This window comes from Mus pahari, chromosome 23, assembly GCF_900095145.1.
Source record: "Mus pahari chromosome 23, PAHARI_EIJ_v1.1, whole genome shotgun sequence".
NCBI lineage: Eukaryota > Metazoa > Chordata > Mammalia > Rodentia > Muridae > Mus > Mus pahari.
The window spans coordinates 4,955,159-4,973,713 of NC_034612.1; the positions used below are offsets into that span (position 1 = coordinate 4,955,159).

General features: G+C 47.3%; 1 protein-coding gene across 1 annotated transcript in view; it reads left to right on the top strand.

Annotated features, from left to right (window-relative positions):
• Sppl3 (signal peptide peptidase like 3) overlaps positions 1–17,681 on the top strand; it is an 83,080-nt gene extending 65,399 nt beyond the window's left edge. Inside the window, exons 4-11 of the mRNA XM_021186741.2 lie at positions 2,284–2,403; positions 3,837–3,915; positions 4,815–4,927; positions 8,070–8,176; positions 8,596–8,759; positions 14,762–14,961; positions 15,560–15,669; positions 16,590–17,681. Of these exons, the coding sequence (XP_021042400.1) occupies positions 2,284–2,403; positions 3,837–3,915; positions 4,815–4,927; positions 8,070–8,176; positions 8,596–8,759; positions 14,762–14,961; positions 15,560–15,669; positions 16,590–16,661 (965 nt within the window). The 3' untranslated portion in view covers positions 16,662–17,681. The remainder of the gene's footprint in view (positions 1–2,283; positions 2,404–3,836; positions 3,916–4,814; positions 4,928–8,069; positions 8,177–8,595; positions 8,760–14,761; positions 14,962–15,559; positions 15,670–16,589) is intronic.
• Positions 17,682–18,555: the final 874 nt, after the last annotated feature.

The window sequence follows — 18,555 nt, forward strand, 5'->3', positions numbered from 1 at the left end:
AGAGAGAGAGAGAGAGAGAGAGAGAGAGAGAGAGAGAGAGAATGCTTATGGCCAGTGAGCTGAGTCAGAAAATAGGAGGTGGGACATCCAGCAGGAATAGAGAGAATTCTGGGAAATAGTCTGGAACAGGTGAGATTTTTCCCAGAAAGCTCAACATACAGAGACAAGGAGATGGGCATAAGGAGGTAAGGCGAGAGAACCAGCCGTGTCGCTTAAGAGTGAGTTGAAGAACAAACTGAAGCTTATGTATGGCCTAAGCATTTATTAATAAGTAGTCTCAGAGTGGTGATTGCTGGGAATTAACCGTACCCACAGACAAGATGACTTTATCTGTAGACCATAGCATGCTTTGTTTCACAGGAAAGAATGTGGACATGGTTTAGGTTTTTAAAAGGGGTCTTGTTCTTACTTAAAATCATTTATTTTCAAAACCATTGCTTTCTTTTGTGAAATCTGTGACCCACAGAAGCGTTGAGAACTCTTTAGGGGAAGGGATTTCATACAGCTGTGTCCTCTAGGTGCTCACACTAGGGCATATGGGAGTCTCCTTTCTTCCACCACACAGGTCCAGGACATCAGGCTTGGCACAAGTGCCTTTGCCAAACAATAAGCTCTGTTGCCAGTTTCCAAGCCTAGTTTTAAGATCAGCAGAGGGGTGTGTGTGTGTGTGTGTGTGTGTGTGTGTGTGTGTGTGTGTGTGTGTGTGAAGATTTATTTATTTTAAAGATTATATGCATGTGTATATGGGAGGGTATGGGCACAAGAGTGTGGGTGCTCACAGACGCCACAAGAGTGCATCATATCCCCTGGAGCTATCGATAACACAGGCAGTTGTGGCCTGCCTGGTGTGATTACTGAGACCTGATGCCTAAGTTCCATCTTGAAAGGGTCATTTACCTGCAGCCTTAGCACAGATTTTTACTTTAAATATTCAATTATAATCGCTTGTGTGGCAGTTTTCATATGACATCTCAGCAGGATTAATTAAGTCTATGGCATACAGAACACAGGGTGAGGTGCGGGGTCCCTTTTATTCAGCCGCCATCAGATTCTGACATTCCCTTCTCTGCAATTACTCTGCTCACCGGTCTCAGCTCCTGGTGCAAAATTAACTTTTCTGTGTAGAATTTTAGCTAGACCTAACCCCTAGAGATTTAATTATCTAAGTAATGTAATGTTTAAGATGGTCTCTTCAGAACTGGCAGGGTGGCTCAGCTGTTACAGGCATGGGGTGCCAAGCCTGGGAACCCACATGGGAGAAGGCTACAACCCCACATGCATGTCCTCTGACCTCCACCCACATACAGACACAGACAATAAATAATAAGTAAGTAAATAAGTAACTGTAATTCCAAATAATGAAAATCTCGATGATTCCACTGGGCAGCCAAGAATTAAGAAAGAACACTGAGCTGTGTCCTGCTCTGTCCGAGGACGTTTCTCTTTACTCTCCTCTCTGACGCCTTAAAATGTCACAGTCAAACCTCCGCCAGCACCAGCACCACTCCCCCCCAGGAGCTGGGCAGTGGCAGTCGGGTCCACGCCCTTAACCTGCCCTCAGGAGGCGGGCGGGGAAGGGCAGACAGGGGAGTGTCTGTGCCTTTGGTCACTGTCAGACTGAAGGCACCAAGGACAGCAAGAGCTCATCCTCTCTCGTTGAAAGCCTTGGGGCCTGGGAGCCACCTATTAATCCCAGGAACCCTCTGTGTTCCGTAAGTTACTGGAAAATGCACAGGCATGTTATGTTCCTTGAAGGACAAGGATGGCAGCTGTAAAACATGGAGTCTGGATACAGACTGAGGTCATGGCAGGTCTAGAAACTCAGGTCCCGTTCCAGTTCACCAAGCCTCTGGGAGGATGGCTCGGCACTGGCTGCTCTTCCAACATTTGCTTCTCAGCACCCGCATGCACGGCAGCTGACCCTGCTTGTAAGTCTAGGTCTAGGGGGTCTGCAGCTGCCTTCTGATTTTCTGTGGGTGCGGCGTGCACACAGACCTGCGTGCGGGCAGTACTCCATACACATCAAATAAAGAGGACAGTTTAAAAATGCACCTCAGTGCTTAAACCCTCTGGGGTAGAGTGAATTCCCTTCTAGCCACATATTGAGGCATTTCTCTGATGACCTGTTACCTCAGGCTGTGAGAACGTATATGACCTCTGACCTCTTAGGTGACATCAGTGCATCATGTCATGCTCAGCCTGTGCAGTAGTCTATGAAGGCAGGGGTGGTGGTTATGTTGCTATTATGAAGTAAGGGTTAATGTGTCCTGTTGTCCTCTTCAGGTATCCAGACCATTGATTCCACCCAAGCTCTGTTCCTCCCGATTGGAGCATCTGTCTCTCTCCTCGTCATGTTCTTCTTCTTTGATTCAGTTCAAGTCGTTTTCACGATATGTACAGCAGGTAATTTAGCTGCAAGTTTATTAAAAGGAATCAAAATTGTAATGTATGTGCCATGCCATGTGAGTTCATTATCTGTTACCAGAGTCTTCAAGAAAGCCAGGGATTAGAAAACTCAGGAGCTTTAGTGATGCCAAGTAATTGTGACTTGTTTCTGGCAGACAACCCACAGGTCTTGTTAGTCACAGTAGCTGTTAGCATCCTCTACTAATGGGTCTGCAGATAGAAATATTGACAAGCAGGCAGTGGTGGCACACGCCTTTAATCCCAGCACTTGGGAGGCAGAGGCAGGAGGATTTCTGAGGCCAGCCTGGTCTACAGAGTGAGTTCCAGGACAGCCAGGGCCACACAGAGAAACCCTATGTGGAGAAACCAAAACAAACAAACAAATAAAACCCACTAGGTGTGCAGCTAATGACTGAGCTGAGGAGCAGAGTTCATCTGGGAGGCTGTGGGGAGTGCTGACTGATGGCAATTCTGCTCTCACAGGGATGGATCACACATTTAATCAAAGGCAGCTCAGAACACAATAAATGAATACATGCTGCAAAATGAATGATAGTGGGGGTTGGAGAGATGGCTCAGTGGTTAAGAGCACTGACTGTGAGTTCAAATCCCAGCAACCACATGGTGGCTCACAACCATCCGTAATGACATCTGATGCCCTCTCCTGGTGTTTCTGAAGACAGCTACAGTGTACTTAACATATAAAAATAAATAATAAATCCCAGTACTTGGCAGGGCAAAGGAACACTAAGATTGCCAGGCAGTGGTGGCGCACACCTTTAATCCCAGCACTCGGGAGGCAGAGGCAGGCGGATTTCTGAGTTCGAGGCCAACCTGGTCTACAGAGTGAGTTCCAGGATAACCAGGGCTACAGAGAAACCCTGTCTCAAAAAAACCCCCCAAAAAAAGGTGGGGGAGGGGAGAAATATTGACAGCTAATCACAGCTGCCAGCTTTGCAGTGTTTCCAGGCTATGCAAAGATGGACATGCAGGGACAATATTATCCAAAGATGGGTGACTTTAAGAGCGTGTCTTCTGCCTGCTGTGGTTCCTTCTTCCTGTGTTACAGGAGAATAAACAGCATTCCCTGTCCCCATCTATGGCACACTAGGTGCTAAGTGTTGGTTTTTGTTTTTAATGTAGCTATCCATGCAGTAGTGGAAGACCTCTCCTGGACACACAGCTCAGTGCCACATACATATGTACATACATTCATACATACATACATACATACATACATACATACATACATACATACGGTCCCTGGGTCCCAGCTTCAGCACAAGCAGACAAACAGGGGAAAGATCATTTAGGTAACTTTTCTACTTGATAAGAAAAATATATTAGAAAACCATCTTCCATGAGTTATGCCATTCTTTTCCTGTAATGCATAAAGAAAAAAATTAATGAAACATATTTTCTTTTCCTAGTTCTTGCTACAATAGCTTTTGCTTTTCTTCTTCTCCCGATGTGCCAGTATTTAACAAGGCCCTGCTCACCTCAGAACAAGTGAGTACTCGGGACTTTCCCTCTAGGGTATCAGAGTATCGGGTGTTGGCCAGAGACTGGGGAGTGACATGCATATGTCCTTTCTAAAGTTGGAGATAGTATCTCCCTTGCCCTTCCTGTGGCACAGGAAATGCAGACACCCGTCTGCTCCCTGTCAGCTAGAGTAGGAAGGAAGCAGGGAGAGCAGAGCGGTGCTTGCATTCAAGACCCCATGGGAGAGACTCTGGCCTGTGGGCGCTGCTGCCTTGGCTCACTGCATTGTTAACATCTTCCCCCAGGAGCCATTGCTCCACGGACACAGTCGGAGGTGGCCTTGGATAATAATCACTTGTGGCATCTGGTTTTTCAGAAATTAGTGACGGCCAAGTACATTTCCCCATCTTACACATATTATTTCATCATTGCTAAATGAATGGAATCTCTTCCTTTCTTGATTTTATTTTTCTCTTAAAAATAAGATTTGCCTTATATTTAACTCCCAGGGACTGATTCTTTTACATTATACTTTTAGACAGCAATGTTAATAACTTCGTATTAAAAAATAGTCTTAGTGCAGTGGGTAAAAGTGCTTGTCTATTTAATCCTCATGGCTTGAGCTCAATTCTTGATCTTCACAGTGGAAGGACAGACTGACTTCACAGTGCTCTCACCTGACCTCCACTCATACCCCCCCACACACACACACAGTGAGAGTAACAGATAAAATATAAATTTAGAAAATGAACTGCATTCCCAAGTGGGAACTGAAGGGTAATCCCTGAGTATTTCATAGATGACGCCAGCGAGGCTTGGATCTTCTAGGATCCTGGGTATGAGGTATCGCCCTGCTCTGATCCAGCCAGTGTGAACACTGATCACGGGGTCAGCCAGTCACTGAGTGCATTCCATGTCTTTTCCAGGATTTCCTTCGGTTGCTGTGGGCGTTTCACTGCTGCTGAGCTGCTGTCCTTCTCCCTGTCTGTCATGCTTGTCCTCATCTGGGTTCTCACTGGCCACTGGCTTCTCATGGACGGTGAGTGATGACATGCATAGGCTGTGACTGAACCTCGCGTGGTTTCATAGGTCACAGCCTCAACTGTGGGACCAGTGCGAATGTGTAAATTTCAAAACAGTTGTGAACAGCAGAAGTTAATTCAGAATCACACACACAGTGAAACCACGGCTTTGGCGCGGTGCACGGGTACTGCAGCATCATGTGTCTTCACTGACAGCCTATTTCTGAAGACACAGCCTGCCCTGCCTCAAAGACCTCTGTCATACTGATGTATGATACAGTTGCACTGTTCCACATCTTCTCTCTCCGAGAAACACAATGGTGTAACAGAACACGGAGGCTTCTCATACTCTGCTGCCTTTTCTCAGCATGTAAATACTGAATTAGCATAACTCTGGTTGGGTTGGGTGGGGTTACAATTGCTATTTGAAGCAGACATGATGGCACATGTGTGTGTTTGTTCCAAAACAAAGTTTCTCTGTGTAGGCTGGCTATCCTGGAACCCATTCTGTAGAACATGCTGGCACGAGCTTTTTAGGTCCATCATTGCAGTAGCAGGAGGACCTCTGTGAGTTCAAGGTCAACCTGATCTATAAAGCAAATTACAGTTACCAGGGCACCAGGGCCACACTGTGAAACCCTCTCAAAAAAAAAAAAAAAAAAAGATAATGATAATAAAAAGAATTGCTGTTTTGAGTTACTGGCCTAGTTTTTAATTAAAAAAAACAAAACAAAAAAACAATTGAATAAATTTCAGCTTCAAATTAGGATAGAATACTTAAGTTTCCAAGATAGTCATAAGCATACTTCTGACATTTGGCATTGTATACATATGCAAAGCCGCATTCTTTGCAGTGCCAGCTATCATCTCTGGGGTAGTGAAGGTATTTCCTAGACAGTATCACTCAGCCAAGACCAGTTCATGCAAAAATGTCTAGCATAGTATTAGTATGCAGAGTTTTTTGTCTCCAGTAGTAAAATTATGTCTTTTAAGTTTATAATTTATTATCAGTGAATGTTTGCTTCGCGTACCAGTTCTATATGCCTATAATCCAGGGCCACATAACAATTGATTGAGCAGAAGCAAGCTGAGCTGCCAGCAAAGGAACCTACTCTAGACAGAGCTCACAGACTCAGTCCTAGGCCTTCCTGCCCCTGTGCCCTACACTGCGCCAGCACAGTGTCCCTGTGGCCCTGGCATCTGCCCACGGGCTTTCCTAAGGCAGGCAGCCATAACCACTCACTAGTTCTTCCTTTAGAAGACGGTTCTGTGAGCGGTTTTATCGTTCCTTCATAGTCATTGCCCCCATTTTTGCTTATAAGACAAGTTTTCAGGTAAATATTTCTTTATATAGGTGGAAATAAATATTACAAATATAATAGATAAAAACAGATACTTGGGTAGAATAGACTCAGTGGGTAGGAGCACTTCCTGCTCTAACGCCTGAGATAAGCCTGCTAGGTCTACTCCTTGGGATAGATGTGGCATCACCCCGATCCACCTAGGCAGGTGCTCTTTCGAACTGTGTCACAGCATACATGACTTTCTAAAGATAAATTTCCAGGCATGACGTCCTCCCAGTAAAGGTTTTCTATATTTACTGTGTGTGTTCCAAACAGGGTTTCTCTGTGTAGCCCTGGCTGTCCTGGAACTTCTCTGTAGGCCAGGGTGGCCTTCAGTTCACAGCGATCCGCCTGCTTCTGCCTCTGAGCACTGGGATTAAAGGTGTGCACCTCACCACCTGGCTAATTATATTTTATATCTGTAGTTATCTCTCCTTTCAGAGTGAGTACCAACACGAGCTAAAATTCACTGAATGTGCTAAGGTGGCCAGGTGGCTCAAGGAGTAAAGAAGATTAACCCAAGTTCAGTCCTGGGGACCACATTATCCTAAGAGAACTGACTCCCGCAAGTTGTCTTTTGACCTAAACATACACCCTATGAAATAAGTGTAATAAAAGAATTGTAAAATCACTATACATGCTTAAAACCCTGAAACATCATACACACTTAAAACTCTGCACAGTTAAAATGAAAGAATGTATATCCTAGGGCTGGATAGACGGCTCAGCGGGTAAGAGCACTGACTGCTCTTTTAGACTTCCTGAGTTCAATTCCCAGCAACCACATGGTGGCTCACAACCATCTGTAATGAGATCTGATGCCCTCTTCTGATATGTCTGAAGACAACTATGGTGTACTCATATACATAAAATAAATACATCTTTTTCTTTAAAAAAAAGAAAGAAAGAAATTGGCCTTAGGGGACATGTGTATAAATTGATCAGAGAACTGGGAGGCAGATCGAAGGAGGATTGTTGGCAAATATGTCAAGATTAAAATGTTGTAGATAGGGCTGGTGAGATGGTTCAGTGAGTAAGAGCACCCGACTGCTCTTCTGAAGGTCTGGAGTTCAAATCCCAGCAACCACATGGTGGCTCATAACCATCCGTAACAAGATCTGATGCCCTCTTCTGGAGTGTTGTAGATATTACATTGATGGACTGATAGGAAAAATATAATAGAGAAAACTGAATTATTGGAATGGTGTCTGAATGAAGGGAGAGGACTCAGGAATAAGTTACCTTTTTTTTTTTTTTAAGATTTATTTATTATATATAAGTACACTGTAGCTGTCTTCAGACACACCAGAAGATGGTGTCAGATCTCATTAGGGATGGTTGTGAGCCACCATGTGGCTGTTGGGATTTGAACTCAGGACCTTCGGAAGAATAGTCAGTGCCATCTCTCCAGTCCAAGTGAGCTTTTTTTTAAGACAAGGCCTCACTCTGTAAACCACGCTGGCCTTGAACTCAGATCTGCCTGCCTCTGCCCTACTGAGTGCTAGGCATAGTTTGTGCACCACTCTGGCCAGCTAAATTGACTTTTTAATAAGGTAATATCCTCTGTCCAGAGGAATAGAGTGTCAAGACAGGAGTGTGGGGGTCTCAGGTAGCTCAGGATGACAGAGACCACAGGTGCAGACCTGCAGGCAGCCCAGCCTTGTATGGCAGAATGCGGTGACCTACCTCACACCCTAGCAGGTCCAGATGGGCTGCCGAAGTACAAACGATGGAGCCCCTGGGGCTGGCTAGTCAAGAGCTTATGGAGAGAGACCCCCATCCACACACTGATCCCCATTCTTCCTCTACACTCTAGCTCTGGCCATGGGTCTCTGTGTTGCCATGATCGCCTTCGTCCGCCTGCCAAGCCTCAAGGTCTCCTGCCTGCTTCTCTCAGGGCTTCTCATCTACGATGTCTTCTGGGTGAGTGTGTACTTGCTGCTCTCTACTGAAGTCAGTTGATGTGGTTGCTGCTCAAAGCTGTCTGAATCCCCGAAGCCTGGCACGCCGACTGTCTGGTGATTGATTCCCTCTGATGTGGAGCGCAGGTCTTCGTCACGGATGGCCATACTGGTACCGTTTGTTGGTGGCCACTTGATACAGCAGGCAATGTCCGTGACAGGTGGAACAGGCAGCGTGCTGACGAGGGCGCTTGCATAGGAGGGAGCTCTCCTGGATTCCACTGGTCAGGGAGTGGTTGTGGCTGAGGAAAGACACTGCAGCCTGCAGGCCCCACAGACACGAAGTCAGATGCTTTAGGGTCGGGCCATTAGGGCAGAGGTGGCTACTGGCTACTGTGGGTGGCTGGCAGCTCCTGGTGCAGCATCTCTTCATCTTGGCAGGTGTTCTTCTCAGCCTACATCTTCAACAGCAATGTCATGGTGAAAGTGGCCACACAGCCAGCTGACAATCCCCTCGACGTTCTGTCCCGGAAGCTCCACCTGGGACCCAATGTGGGGCGTGATGTTCCTCGCCTGTCTTTGCCTGGAAAATTGGTCTTCCCAAGGTAGGACTAGCCTGGGGTCCCCTTCCCACACACGGAACACACTGCCTTCTTGCGTGGATTGTCTTTCACCAGCATCCTTACCCTACACTGGGAAGGGCCATCATCTGCAGACCTGTGTAGGCGGGGAATTTAACGTTAGCACGTAGTGTTGTGAATTCGTCACGTGCGCTTGCCCTGGCATTTTTGGTTTTTTGGGTTTTGTTGTTGTGTTTATTTCTTTTCCCTTCATAGTGTCTCAAGGGATTAACTCTGGTGAGCCAAGAGCTCAGGGATCTGGCAGCTGAGTGCTGAGGGTTAAGCTGTGGTCAGCTCAACCCCGGGCCTCTGTTGTCTCCACAGGGACTACTCTGACGGGTGGGATAGAGTCATACTGTGACTTTCTTCAAGTGTTTATTAGTCATTTGTACCTCTGAGAACTCTGTTCAATTCAGTTCCTATTGGTTACTTTGTTTCAAGTTTTGAGTTCTTTATATACTGCAGTTATTAGTCCCTGGTTAACATAAATACAAGCTGTCTTTCTTCACTTTTGTTTGCTTCATTTGGTTGGAGCCCTAAATGCAGTCCTGTTTGTCAGTTCTCGGGATTGCGTAGGCTGTTGAAGCCATTACCGAATCCTGCCTGTCTATGGCTGGGAATGTACTGCCCTTACCAGTGTTAAAGTTTCTGGACTCGCGGTTTTGTTTTTTGTTTTTTTTTAAATACATTTTAATTTTCTGCTTGCATCTCCATGTACCACGTGTGCCTGCTGCCCTTGGAGCCACAAGAGGGCAGCAGAGCCCCTGGAGCCGGACAGTGATTGTAAGCTGGCATGTGGGTACTATAACTGATCCTGGGTCCTCTAGAAGAGCAGCCAGTGCTCTTAACCACTGAGCCTTCTGGCCCTTTAATTCATTTTGAGCTGGTTTTATGACAGATAAGAGATTGGATTGTCTTAGTTATTAGTAGGGTTTTTCTTGCTGTGAAGAGACACCGTGACCATGCAGCTCGCAAGGGAAAGCATTTCACTGGGGCTGGCTTTCAGTTCAGTGGTTCAGTCCATTGTCATCTTGGCAGGAAGCATGGTAGCACATAGGTAGACTTGATGCCCCCAGTGACAACTTCCTCCACCAAGGCCACACCTTCTAATAGTTCCACTCTCTATGAGCAAGCATTTAAATACACAAGTCTGTGGGAGCCATTCCTATTCCCACCCCCCACAGGCATCCACTTTCATTGTAATTTACAGGAACATCCAGCTTTCCCAGATACGTTGTAGAAAAGTGTCTTCAATGCATGTGTCGTGTCTGGGTTGGGGATATAACGTAACAGCAGAGCTTGCATAGCCTGATTCCATTGCTAGCACCATAAGAAGGAGAGTCAGGTATGAGAGTGCACTCTGCAGTTGGTCTGTCCCATCGGCTTGTGTGCTGAGACTCTGACACAGTTTGAAATGAGGTAATAATGCCTATCCTTCCTGNAGAGGCAGGCGGATTTCTGAGTTCAAGGCCAGCCTGGTCTACAAAGTGAGTTCCAGGACAGCCAGGGCTTTACAGAGAAACCCTGTCTCGAAAAACCAAAAAAAAAAAAAAAAAAAGTTGCTGGAATTCTGATGGTGGTCATTAAATCTGTGGGGCGTCAATGCTAACCGGTGAGTAGGTCTGCGTTTCCCAGTGACTTCACACAGACGTCTCCTCGCTGCCCTGCTTGAGTTTCCAGGGTTCCACTCGCCTGGCACTTTGGGAGTGGGAGAAGCATCATGACTGGGGTTTTTTTCTCAGAGGAGTCATGGTTGGTCTATAGAAAACCATCACTGGCCAGGCCAGCCTGCGCTACATGGTGAGGTGGGGGTTTTGTTTCGGTTTTTCCCTTGTCTTATGGCTTTAAGAATTTAAGCACCATATCAAAAAAGAAAAAACAAGGAAGGAGCATATGGCTTGAGCTGAGTCTCCTCAGATGCTTGGAGTGAGCGAGCCTGGCTGTGCGCTTGGTCTTTAGTGTGCCGTTGGCTTCAGTCGCAAGAATTTTTATTGACAAGTCTTCTGCCTGCAGCACCAGGGAAGGTGGAGTCCTTACCTGGGCTTTGCCTGGTAGGAAAGTTAACCCTGGCTCGGTGTGGTGAGTTTACCGTGTCCTTCCTGTCTGCGTGGAGTAGTTTGACCGTGCAGATGGTCTCAGGTCTGCAGGAATGTGTCTGCGCAGTCGTGGGTTTCCCCTTAGTGCTGAGTTTAACTTCATTGCTCACTCTAGATCTGTTGGAACTACTACAGCCTTGATTTAATTTTGGCTGATCGTATATATCTAGGGATTTATCCATTTTACCTCGATCTTCCAATTTGGGGAACATAAAATTTCAAAGGATCCATTGATTGTCACACCCCTGCTGCTTCAGTCTGACTCACCCACACACACACACACACACACCCCCGTCTGCCAGTCCCCTACTTGTGCTGAGGCTTTGCCGTCGTAAGAGTTTAGTGACTGCTTTCATGGGCGGGCACACTAAAGGCTGTAAGGCAACACTTGCGCTGTGCCGGTTGTGTCCCGAGAGCTCTGACATGTTGGGGCTTTTATTTATTCTTTGACCACTGCTACTCAAGACTGTGTTGTTCAGTCTTTGTGTAGTGTGTTAGTTACCTTCTTGTTCAAGTAACAAAATCCCCACAGAAGCACCTATAAGAGGCTCATCCTGTCCATGATTTAAGGGGATACAGTCCATCCCAGCAAGGGAGGTATGTCTGATGGCTGGGACTCCATCTCTAGTGGTGGAAACTTGGGACATGGCTTGCTCTGAGCATCAGGAAACAGAGTCCCTCAGTCCACCGCCATCACCCCAGGGGACCCTCCCTCCCTGTAGGCCTCACTTTTTTTTTTAAGATATATTTATTGTTTTCTTATGATTATTCTTTATTAGATATTTTCTTCATTTACATTTCAAATGCTATCCCCAAAGCCCCCTATAACCCCCCACTGTTTTCAGACACACCAGAAGAGGGCGCCAGGTCTCATTATGGGTGGTTGTGAGCCACCATGTGGTTGCTGGGATTTGAACTCAGGACCTTCAGAAGAGCAGTCAGTGCTCTTACCCTCTGAGCCATCTTACCAGCCCAGGCCTCACCTCCTAATGGCTTCGAAATTTTGGAAAACAGAGCCACCAGCTGTGGGCCAAATACTCATACACACAAGCCTAAGGGCGTTTCTTATTCAAACCAAGACGCGGGTTCTATAGTCTTCTTACTTATTCACTTCTGCTTCTGTTCCCATAACCTGATAAAATGCATGACATTATTTCAGGGATCTTTAAGACTTGCTTTTGCTTTATCACCTGAAATGTGATGTAGTTGTATTTTCTTAAAATTTCACAGACTGCTGAGATGAATGTGTATTCTATAGCTGTTGGAATAGTCTGTAGACATGTACTTTTTTAGTCTAAATCACCTAAATTTAGCTGGGTTGTACATATCTTTAATCCCAGTACTGGGGAGGCAGAGACAGGCAGATCTCTTGAGTATAGCCAGGACTACACAGAGAAACCCTGTCTCAAAAAATATCATCTACGATTATTTAGATCTGTGGTTCTCAACCCCTTTTGGGCATGACCCTTTCACAGGGGTCATAAGACCATCAGAAAACACCAATTATGTTATGATTTATACCAGTAGCAAAATTACTGTTAGGGAGTAGCAATGAAAATAATCTTATGGTTGAGGGTCACCAAACATGAGCTGTATTAAAGTGTCAGTCACAGCATTAAGAAGGTTGAGAACCCCCGCTTTAGAGTTTCCCAGTTTGTTCCAGTAGAGAGAAGTCTCTAGTGTTCTGGAAAATGAGGAAACAAAGAATCCTGGGCTAGGTGGTGAGGACCAAGCTCAACACTTTGATGTCCCACTCGCCCTGGGATGTGGGGATGCAAAAATCCAGTGCTTTGTTGGAATGTGTGTTATCCTCACCAGAGAAGCAGGCCCTGTCATACGTGAGTAGGCACTGGGATGCCAGGCCCAACATGTAAGGCGTGAGAGCGCCTTGTTTTCACCAGAGCACCTGGCTGCCTGGGAGGTGGGACAAGGTTCCCCTGTCACTGCTTGTGCCTTCCAGCTGTGCTGGCATCTGTCTCATGTGAACTGTGATGCTGTTCCTTGTCACCCTGACTCTTCCTGGTGAGCATCAGAGAGACATGTAAGAGGCTGGCCTCACCGTCCACAGGTGTGCTGAGTGGTATCACACCACAACGGCGTGGGGCTGCAGCTTCTGATTTGTACACTTGGCTGAAATGAACAGAATCGTTTTGTTTTGTTTTTTCCCCCGAGACATTTGTAAAATTATTTTCATGGTAACAATCTCAGTGAAGTAATTTTGGCAAAGCCAGTGTGCTCTTCAGTCTGATGTAGGAGAAACAGAGCGACAGAGTTGACACTGTAAAGGATTTTCTAGAAGAGTTGCTAAGGAGACATTAAGTCACAAGTGGGGCTTAGCCAAAGCAATGTTACCTCCCAAATACTAGAAGGTGAGTAGTGTGAACAAGGCCTGCTGGAGAGAATTCAGGGTGCTGGGGTGTGGATGTCTGTTCAGGATTCATCCTATTAGACTCCACTCCCATAACCAAGGAGACATCCTGACTTAGAACCAGCAATTAGGGCCAGTCCTAGAACACAAAACATACCTTTAAGGAGCAACATCAGTCAACTCCCCGTGAGCAGGGTGACTCTCTCTGGGTGACAACTGTTGAGAAAATACCTGTGTACTTAAAATGACAGTGTGTGGTCTCCCATTTGCCTAAGTGGCCAGACTGGCTGTCTCCTGTCTGTATAATTCGTTCAGAGTGTACCTCACCTTAGGCCCAGGCTCCGAGAGACTGAGCAAGTCTTCCGTGTGTGTAGTTAGTGACATCCTGGCCCGTGCTTTGGACATCAGCCACAGTCTGCCTCGCGCTGTTTTAGTCTCAGTAAAGAACTTTCTCCTTATTTTCCCCAAGTGTGGGAGTGATCTCTTCAACACAGTGCTAGGTCTCATCTGTCCTTTCAGGGGTGTCACAGAGAGGGGACACTCGCATAAGGTGCCTATGTGTGGATTACCTGACAAACACTGAGTGCTCCCCAGAAGCAGCAGCCACCTTGGAGATTCTGGGATCTTTGCACATTGAAAGGCTCTTGTTGAGCCTGCCATAGTGGCTCGTGCCAATAATGCCAGGATTCAGGGGGCTAAGGGAGAGTCTAACTTTGAGACCAACCTTGGCCTCATAGCAAGATCCTATCTCAAAACAACAAACAAAAAGCAAATGGGGGAGGGGGTATCATGGTGGCACATGCCTTCAGTCCTGGGATTTGGGAGACAGAAGCAAGTAGCTTTTTATAAGTTCAAGTGGCCTGGTCTGTATAGTTCCAGGCCAGCCAGGGCTAAGTGACACCCTGTCTCAAACCAAAAGGAAGGAGTCCTTTTATTGTAAAATCATTTTTGTGTAAGCGGAATCAATGGATTAATAGGCAGCTATATTTCTTTACCTTTGCTAGTCCCTAATAACCAACCACACAGAAACCAAGATTGGTTTTAAGCTGCACCTTCAAACAGGGCAGATAAAGGACTTCGAGTAACTCCTGGGGTGATCTGGCTCCCTCTCAGCCCCAGCCCGTGATATGATACTTCATATTATTACTGATCTGGCTCTTTGAGCTTCAGAGGTTTTTCTCAGTGTCTTCTCAGATCCTCTCCTCCTCCTCTGGCTGGCAGAAGGGCCACCCTGTTCTCTCTTCTGCCCAGACATTGGTTTATCAGCATTTATTGACAAGGCAGAGAATAAATGGTAAGAATTGTTTACACAAAGTTGAGACAGGAGAGCCTTGTCCTAAGCACTACAGTGCTGTGTCCAGATTGAACCAGATACGAGGGCAGAGAAAATCAGTATTTAAGCACCACACAAATAACCTTTACCCAGTGCCCAGACACTGCCTGCATTTTGTCTTTAAACGTCTTCAGACAGAAGGCAGAGATGGTAGACTGCAGTACCCTTAACGTGTGCCCTTGTGTTTCAGCTCCACTGGAAGTCACTTCTCTATGCTGGGCATTGGGGACATTGTGATGCCTGGCCTTCTGTTATGCTTTGTTCTTCGCTATGACAACTACAAGAAACAAGCCAGTGGCGACTCGTGTGGGGCCCCTGGCCCCGCCAATATCTCTGGGCGCATGCAGAAGGTCTCCTACTTCCACTGCACCCTCATCGGGTACTTTGTAGGTAAGAAAGACCAGCGGGAAAGCAGCCGGGCCCTCACTTTCCTCCAGCGTTCGCCATCAGTGCTGTCTTCCAGCTGCTGCCCAGAAAAGCAGTGACTGCCTGCTGTTTAGATAGCCAGAGGAGTCCTTGAGGGGCTGAGTGCACATACCTGAGGAAGGCATAGAAAAAACATGGCCAGCACACGTGGGATGCGAAGGGTCTAGCCACTGGATAAACCATCCTTTGTTTGCTGCCTTCAAAGTCACCTGTGACCTCACACTTTTCCATATTAATGATTCTCCAGCCAATTCACAAACCGCAAACAGGAAGTCACAGTTGGACGAGGGCAGACATACAGTGCACGCACACACCACACACAGAGTATGAGAGAGAGAGAGCGGCTTGCTGTCACTACCTAACCTGCATACATGACATGTGAGTTCCTGCCAGCCTGCCACCCTGTGAGGAGTCAGCGAGTGCTGTCACCCCAACACGCAGGTTAGGAGGCTAAGAGGCAGGATGCGGGCTTTCAGAGTCCCCTCACTGGTCTCTTGATTCCTTGACAGTTCTACCTGGTATCTGTGTCAGAGCCACTCACGAATGCCTCCCTCTCTCCTAGGTCTGCTCACTGCGACTGTGGCGTCTCGCATCCACCGAGCTGCCCAGCCAGCTCTCCTCTACTTGGTGCCATTTACTCTGTTGCCGCTCCTCACCATGGCCTACCTAAAGGTGAGAGCATGGCCGCGTGGGGAAGGGCTCCTAGTTACACTGTTGTGTCCCTCCTCAGAACACTGAGGACTAGGGGAAGCCAAGAGGGGAGTTCAGGGCCAGTGTGGGCAACTTAGGAAGCTCCTGTATAGATGCAGAAACCTAAAGGGCTGGAGCTGAAGCTTGTGAGGCCCTGGGTTCAGTCCCCACCTCCCAAATGCCAAACAGAAGACAGCCGGGCCCTGGTGCTGCCTGGTGGCTCTGTAATACCATTTGTCTGGAATGAACTAAGAAGTGCTTAATATCGGGGCTGCAAATACGGCTCAGTGGTTCAAGTCCTTGCTGTTGTTGGTTCACAGTAATGTGTGGTATTAACTCCAGTTCCTGGGGACCCAACACTGCCTTTAGACCTCCGTGGGCACCGAGCACACGCATGGTATACACACATGCTATACATACATGCATGTAGGCAGGCAAAATACTCATACACTTAAATCTAAATCAATATATACTATTAAGGCAATATATGACTGTTGTCCCTCAACTCAATTTTTTTCTTATTAAGGATTTTTGTTCTTTTTGAAACACGGTTTCACAGTGTGATTACTGTAGCCCTAGTTAGCCGGAGGTGGCTCTATGAACCAGATTGGTGCACTCAGAGACACCCACCGCCTCCCCAGTATGTGTCCACTGTACACATCCCTGAGGTTTGTGTGGACCTGTGTCAGCCCACAGAGGGACTTTTTGTTTGCCAGGTTTTTATAAACAGAGCAGGCCAGGGAGTCAGGATTTCCCTCAGGCCTGGCGTAGAGAGGCCCCACAGACAGGCCTGGGCATCTGCTGTGAGCAAAGCTGATGGCTCTAGCGTCCTGATCATCCTGATAGTAAGGACTGCTGCCTCTTGTTTGACCTGGACCTCTGCTGTGTCCCTCCTGACCCAGGGTGATTTACGGAGGATGTGGTCTGAGCCCTTCCACTCCAAGTCCAGCAGCTCCCGGTTCCTGGAAGTATGATGACGTGGGAGAGGTGACCAGAGCGCTGTCCTCGCCGTCCTCTCTCACCGCCTGCTCATGGAACTACAGTGTGACTGGAGTTTGTCTGAGGGGAGCGTTCGCAGAGGGCACTGGAGCCCTGCACAGCCCTTCTCTTCTCCGCTCTGGGAGAGTGGACCCTTCCAGAAGGGGCAGGCCGGCCCTCAGCCCGGCCCTCCTTCCTCACGTTTTTATGGATCTGCACCAGACTGTTCACTTGCGGGGTGATGGAGAAGATGACTTATTTAAAAACTACAAAGAGCAAGTTGTTGTTCTAGAACTTTGAACACTAAACAGACGAAGATCAATTAGCAAACCGAAGTCTCCAGTGAACCCTCCAAAAACTTTGGGACCAGTTTCCTCTGGGGGCTCCATTTCAGAGACCTAGGGCAGAACTTCTGTCCTCCTATTTTTTTCTTTTTTCTTTTGGATTTATTAAATATTTTCTGTGGTGTGAAGTGACTTATTAAATCCACAGACATTAAATGACTCCTTACAACATACACATAAGAATTTGTTGTAATGACTATGTCCAGCCGTGTTGGCAGTGAGCAGGACACGGTTGGTTTATACATACGTACATATATATATTTAAATATATATATATGTGCACATAGATATCTATGAGTAAACAGCGACTAAACCTGCTAAGGTCACACCGTGCAGCCGCTGGGGGCTTGCTGTCATGTGAGCATGTAGAACAGTTTACCGTGGCTTCCTCGCACACGCTGCTGTCTCCCGTGAGAGTCGCGTGCGGTTGTAAGCTGGGGATACGCTGAGCTGATAGACTCGTGGGCCGTGGGGACTCCTCCTTTTTTTGATCAGTGTAGCAAATTAGGGATGAAAAGTTTGAACTTTTTGACCCTTTTCTTTTTACAGGCTTCTCCCTCGCAGTTTTTAGTAACCGCCTCTTGAAACAGTGCATGTATTATAGCAGCCGGTGTCTTTGTGCTTTCTGATCATAGTAATGTACTACCTGTAAATACATTTTTCTATTTTATATTTTTTTGTATTTTTTTTTTGACATTTCGTTTCATTGGTGCGCTGTATTTTCCATGCCCTCAGTCCCTTAGAAAAAACAAAACGGAAAAAAGCAACGCAATCCTGTCCTTGCTGTGGTGATTACAGTCTCAGTTTACCTGTGGTGACAGCTGGGCTTTGGGGACAAATGTCAGTTGCCTCTGCAAATGGAGCTGAAATCCAGGAGCTGGAGACAGAGCAGGCTGCTGCTGTGACTTCAGAACCTGGCCCCGCGCTGTCACTGTCCGTGGGCTGCACAGAGTCTGGCGCAGCCTCACCGTCACCTGTCACCTCTCACTTGGGAAGCTGCTGCCTGGGTGCGAGTCGGCAGGCCCTGGAGTCTGTTCCTTCCCGGGGCTGCTGGCATCGTGGCCTGCCTGTCCCCATCCCTGCCGACACTGTGCAGAGTGCACAGCCCGTCGCGTCAGTGGAGCAGCGTGCCACCAAGCTGTTGGTTCCTCTGTCGTCTTCAGACTCTGGAGGGGTGTGAAAGGTTGGTTTTCTCTAATAAATGACTCCTTTTTCTAGCCTTGGTCCTGACTTCACTTATGTGGTTGGTACAGAGCTGAGCTCCCGTTAACCTCTCCCTGCCAGACATCATTGGGCTGCTCTGTCCCTAGAGCTGTCGCCTGCAGCTCTGGCTCTGTCCTGTCTTTGACTCACGATGTAGAGGCTCCTGCAGAGCTGGCAAAGACTGGAAATGGGCTCCACGCTCATTGCCAAGGGGAACCTCTTCCTCAGCCCCAGGGATGCTGTGTCCGGGAACAGGACCACGCTGAGCCTCAGGGATGCTGAGAGGGGAGGTGGGAAGGGGAGAACTACGCTGAGCCGTAGGGATGCTGTGTCCGGGAACAGG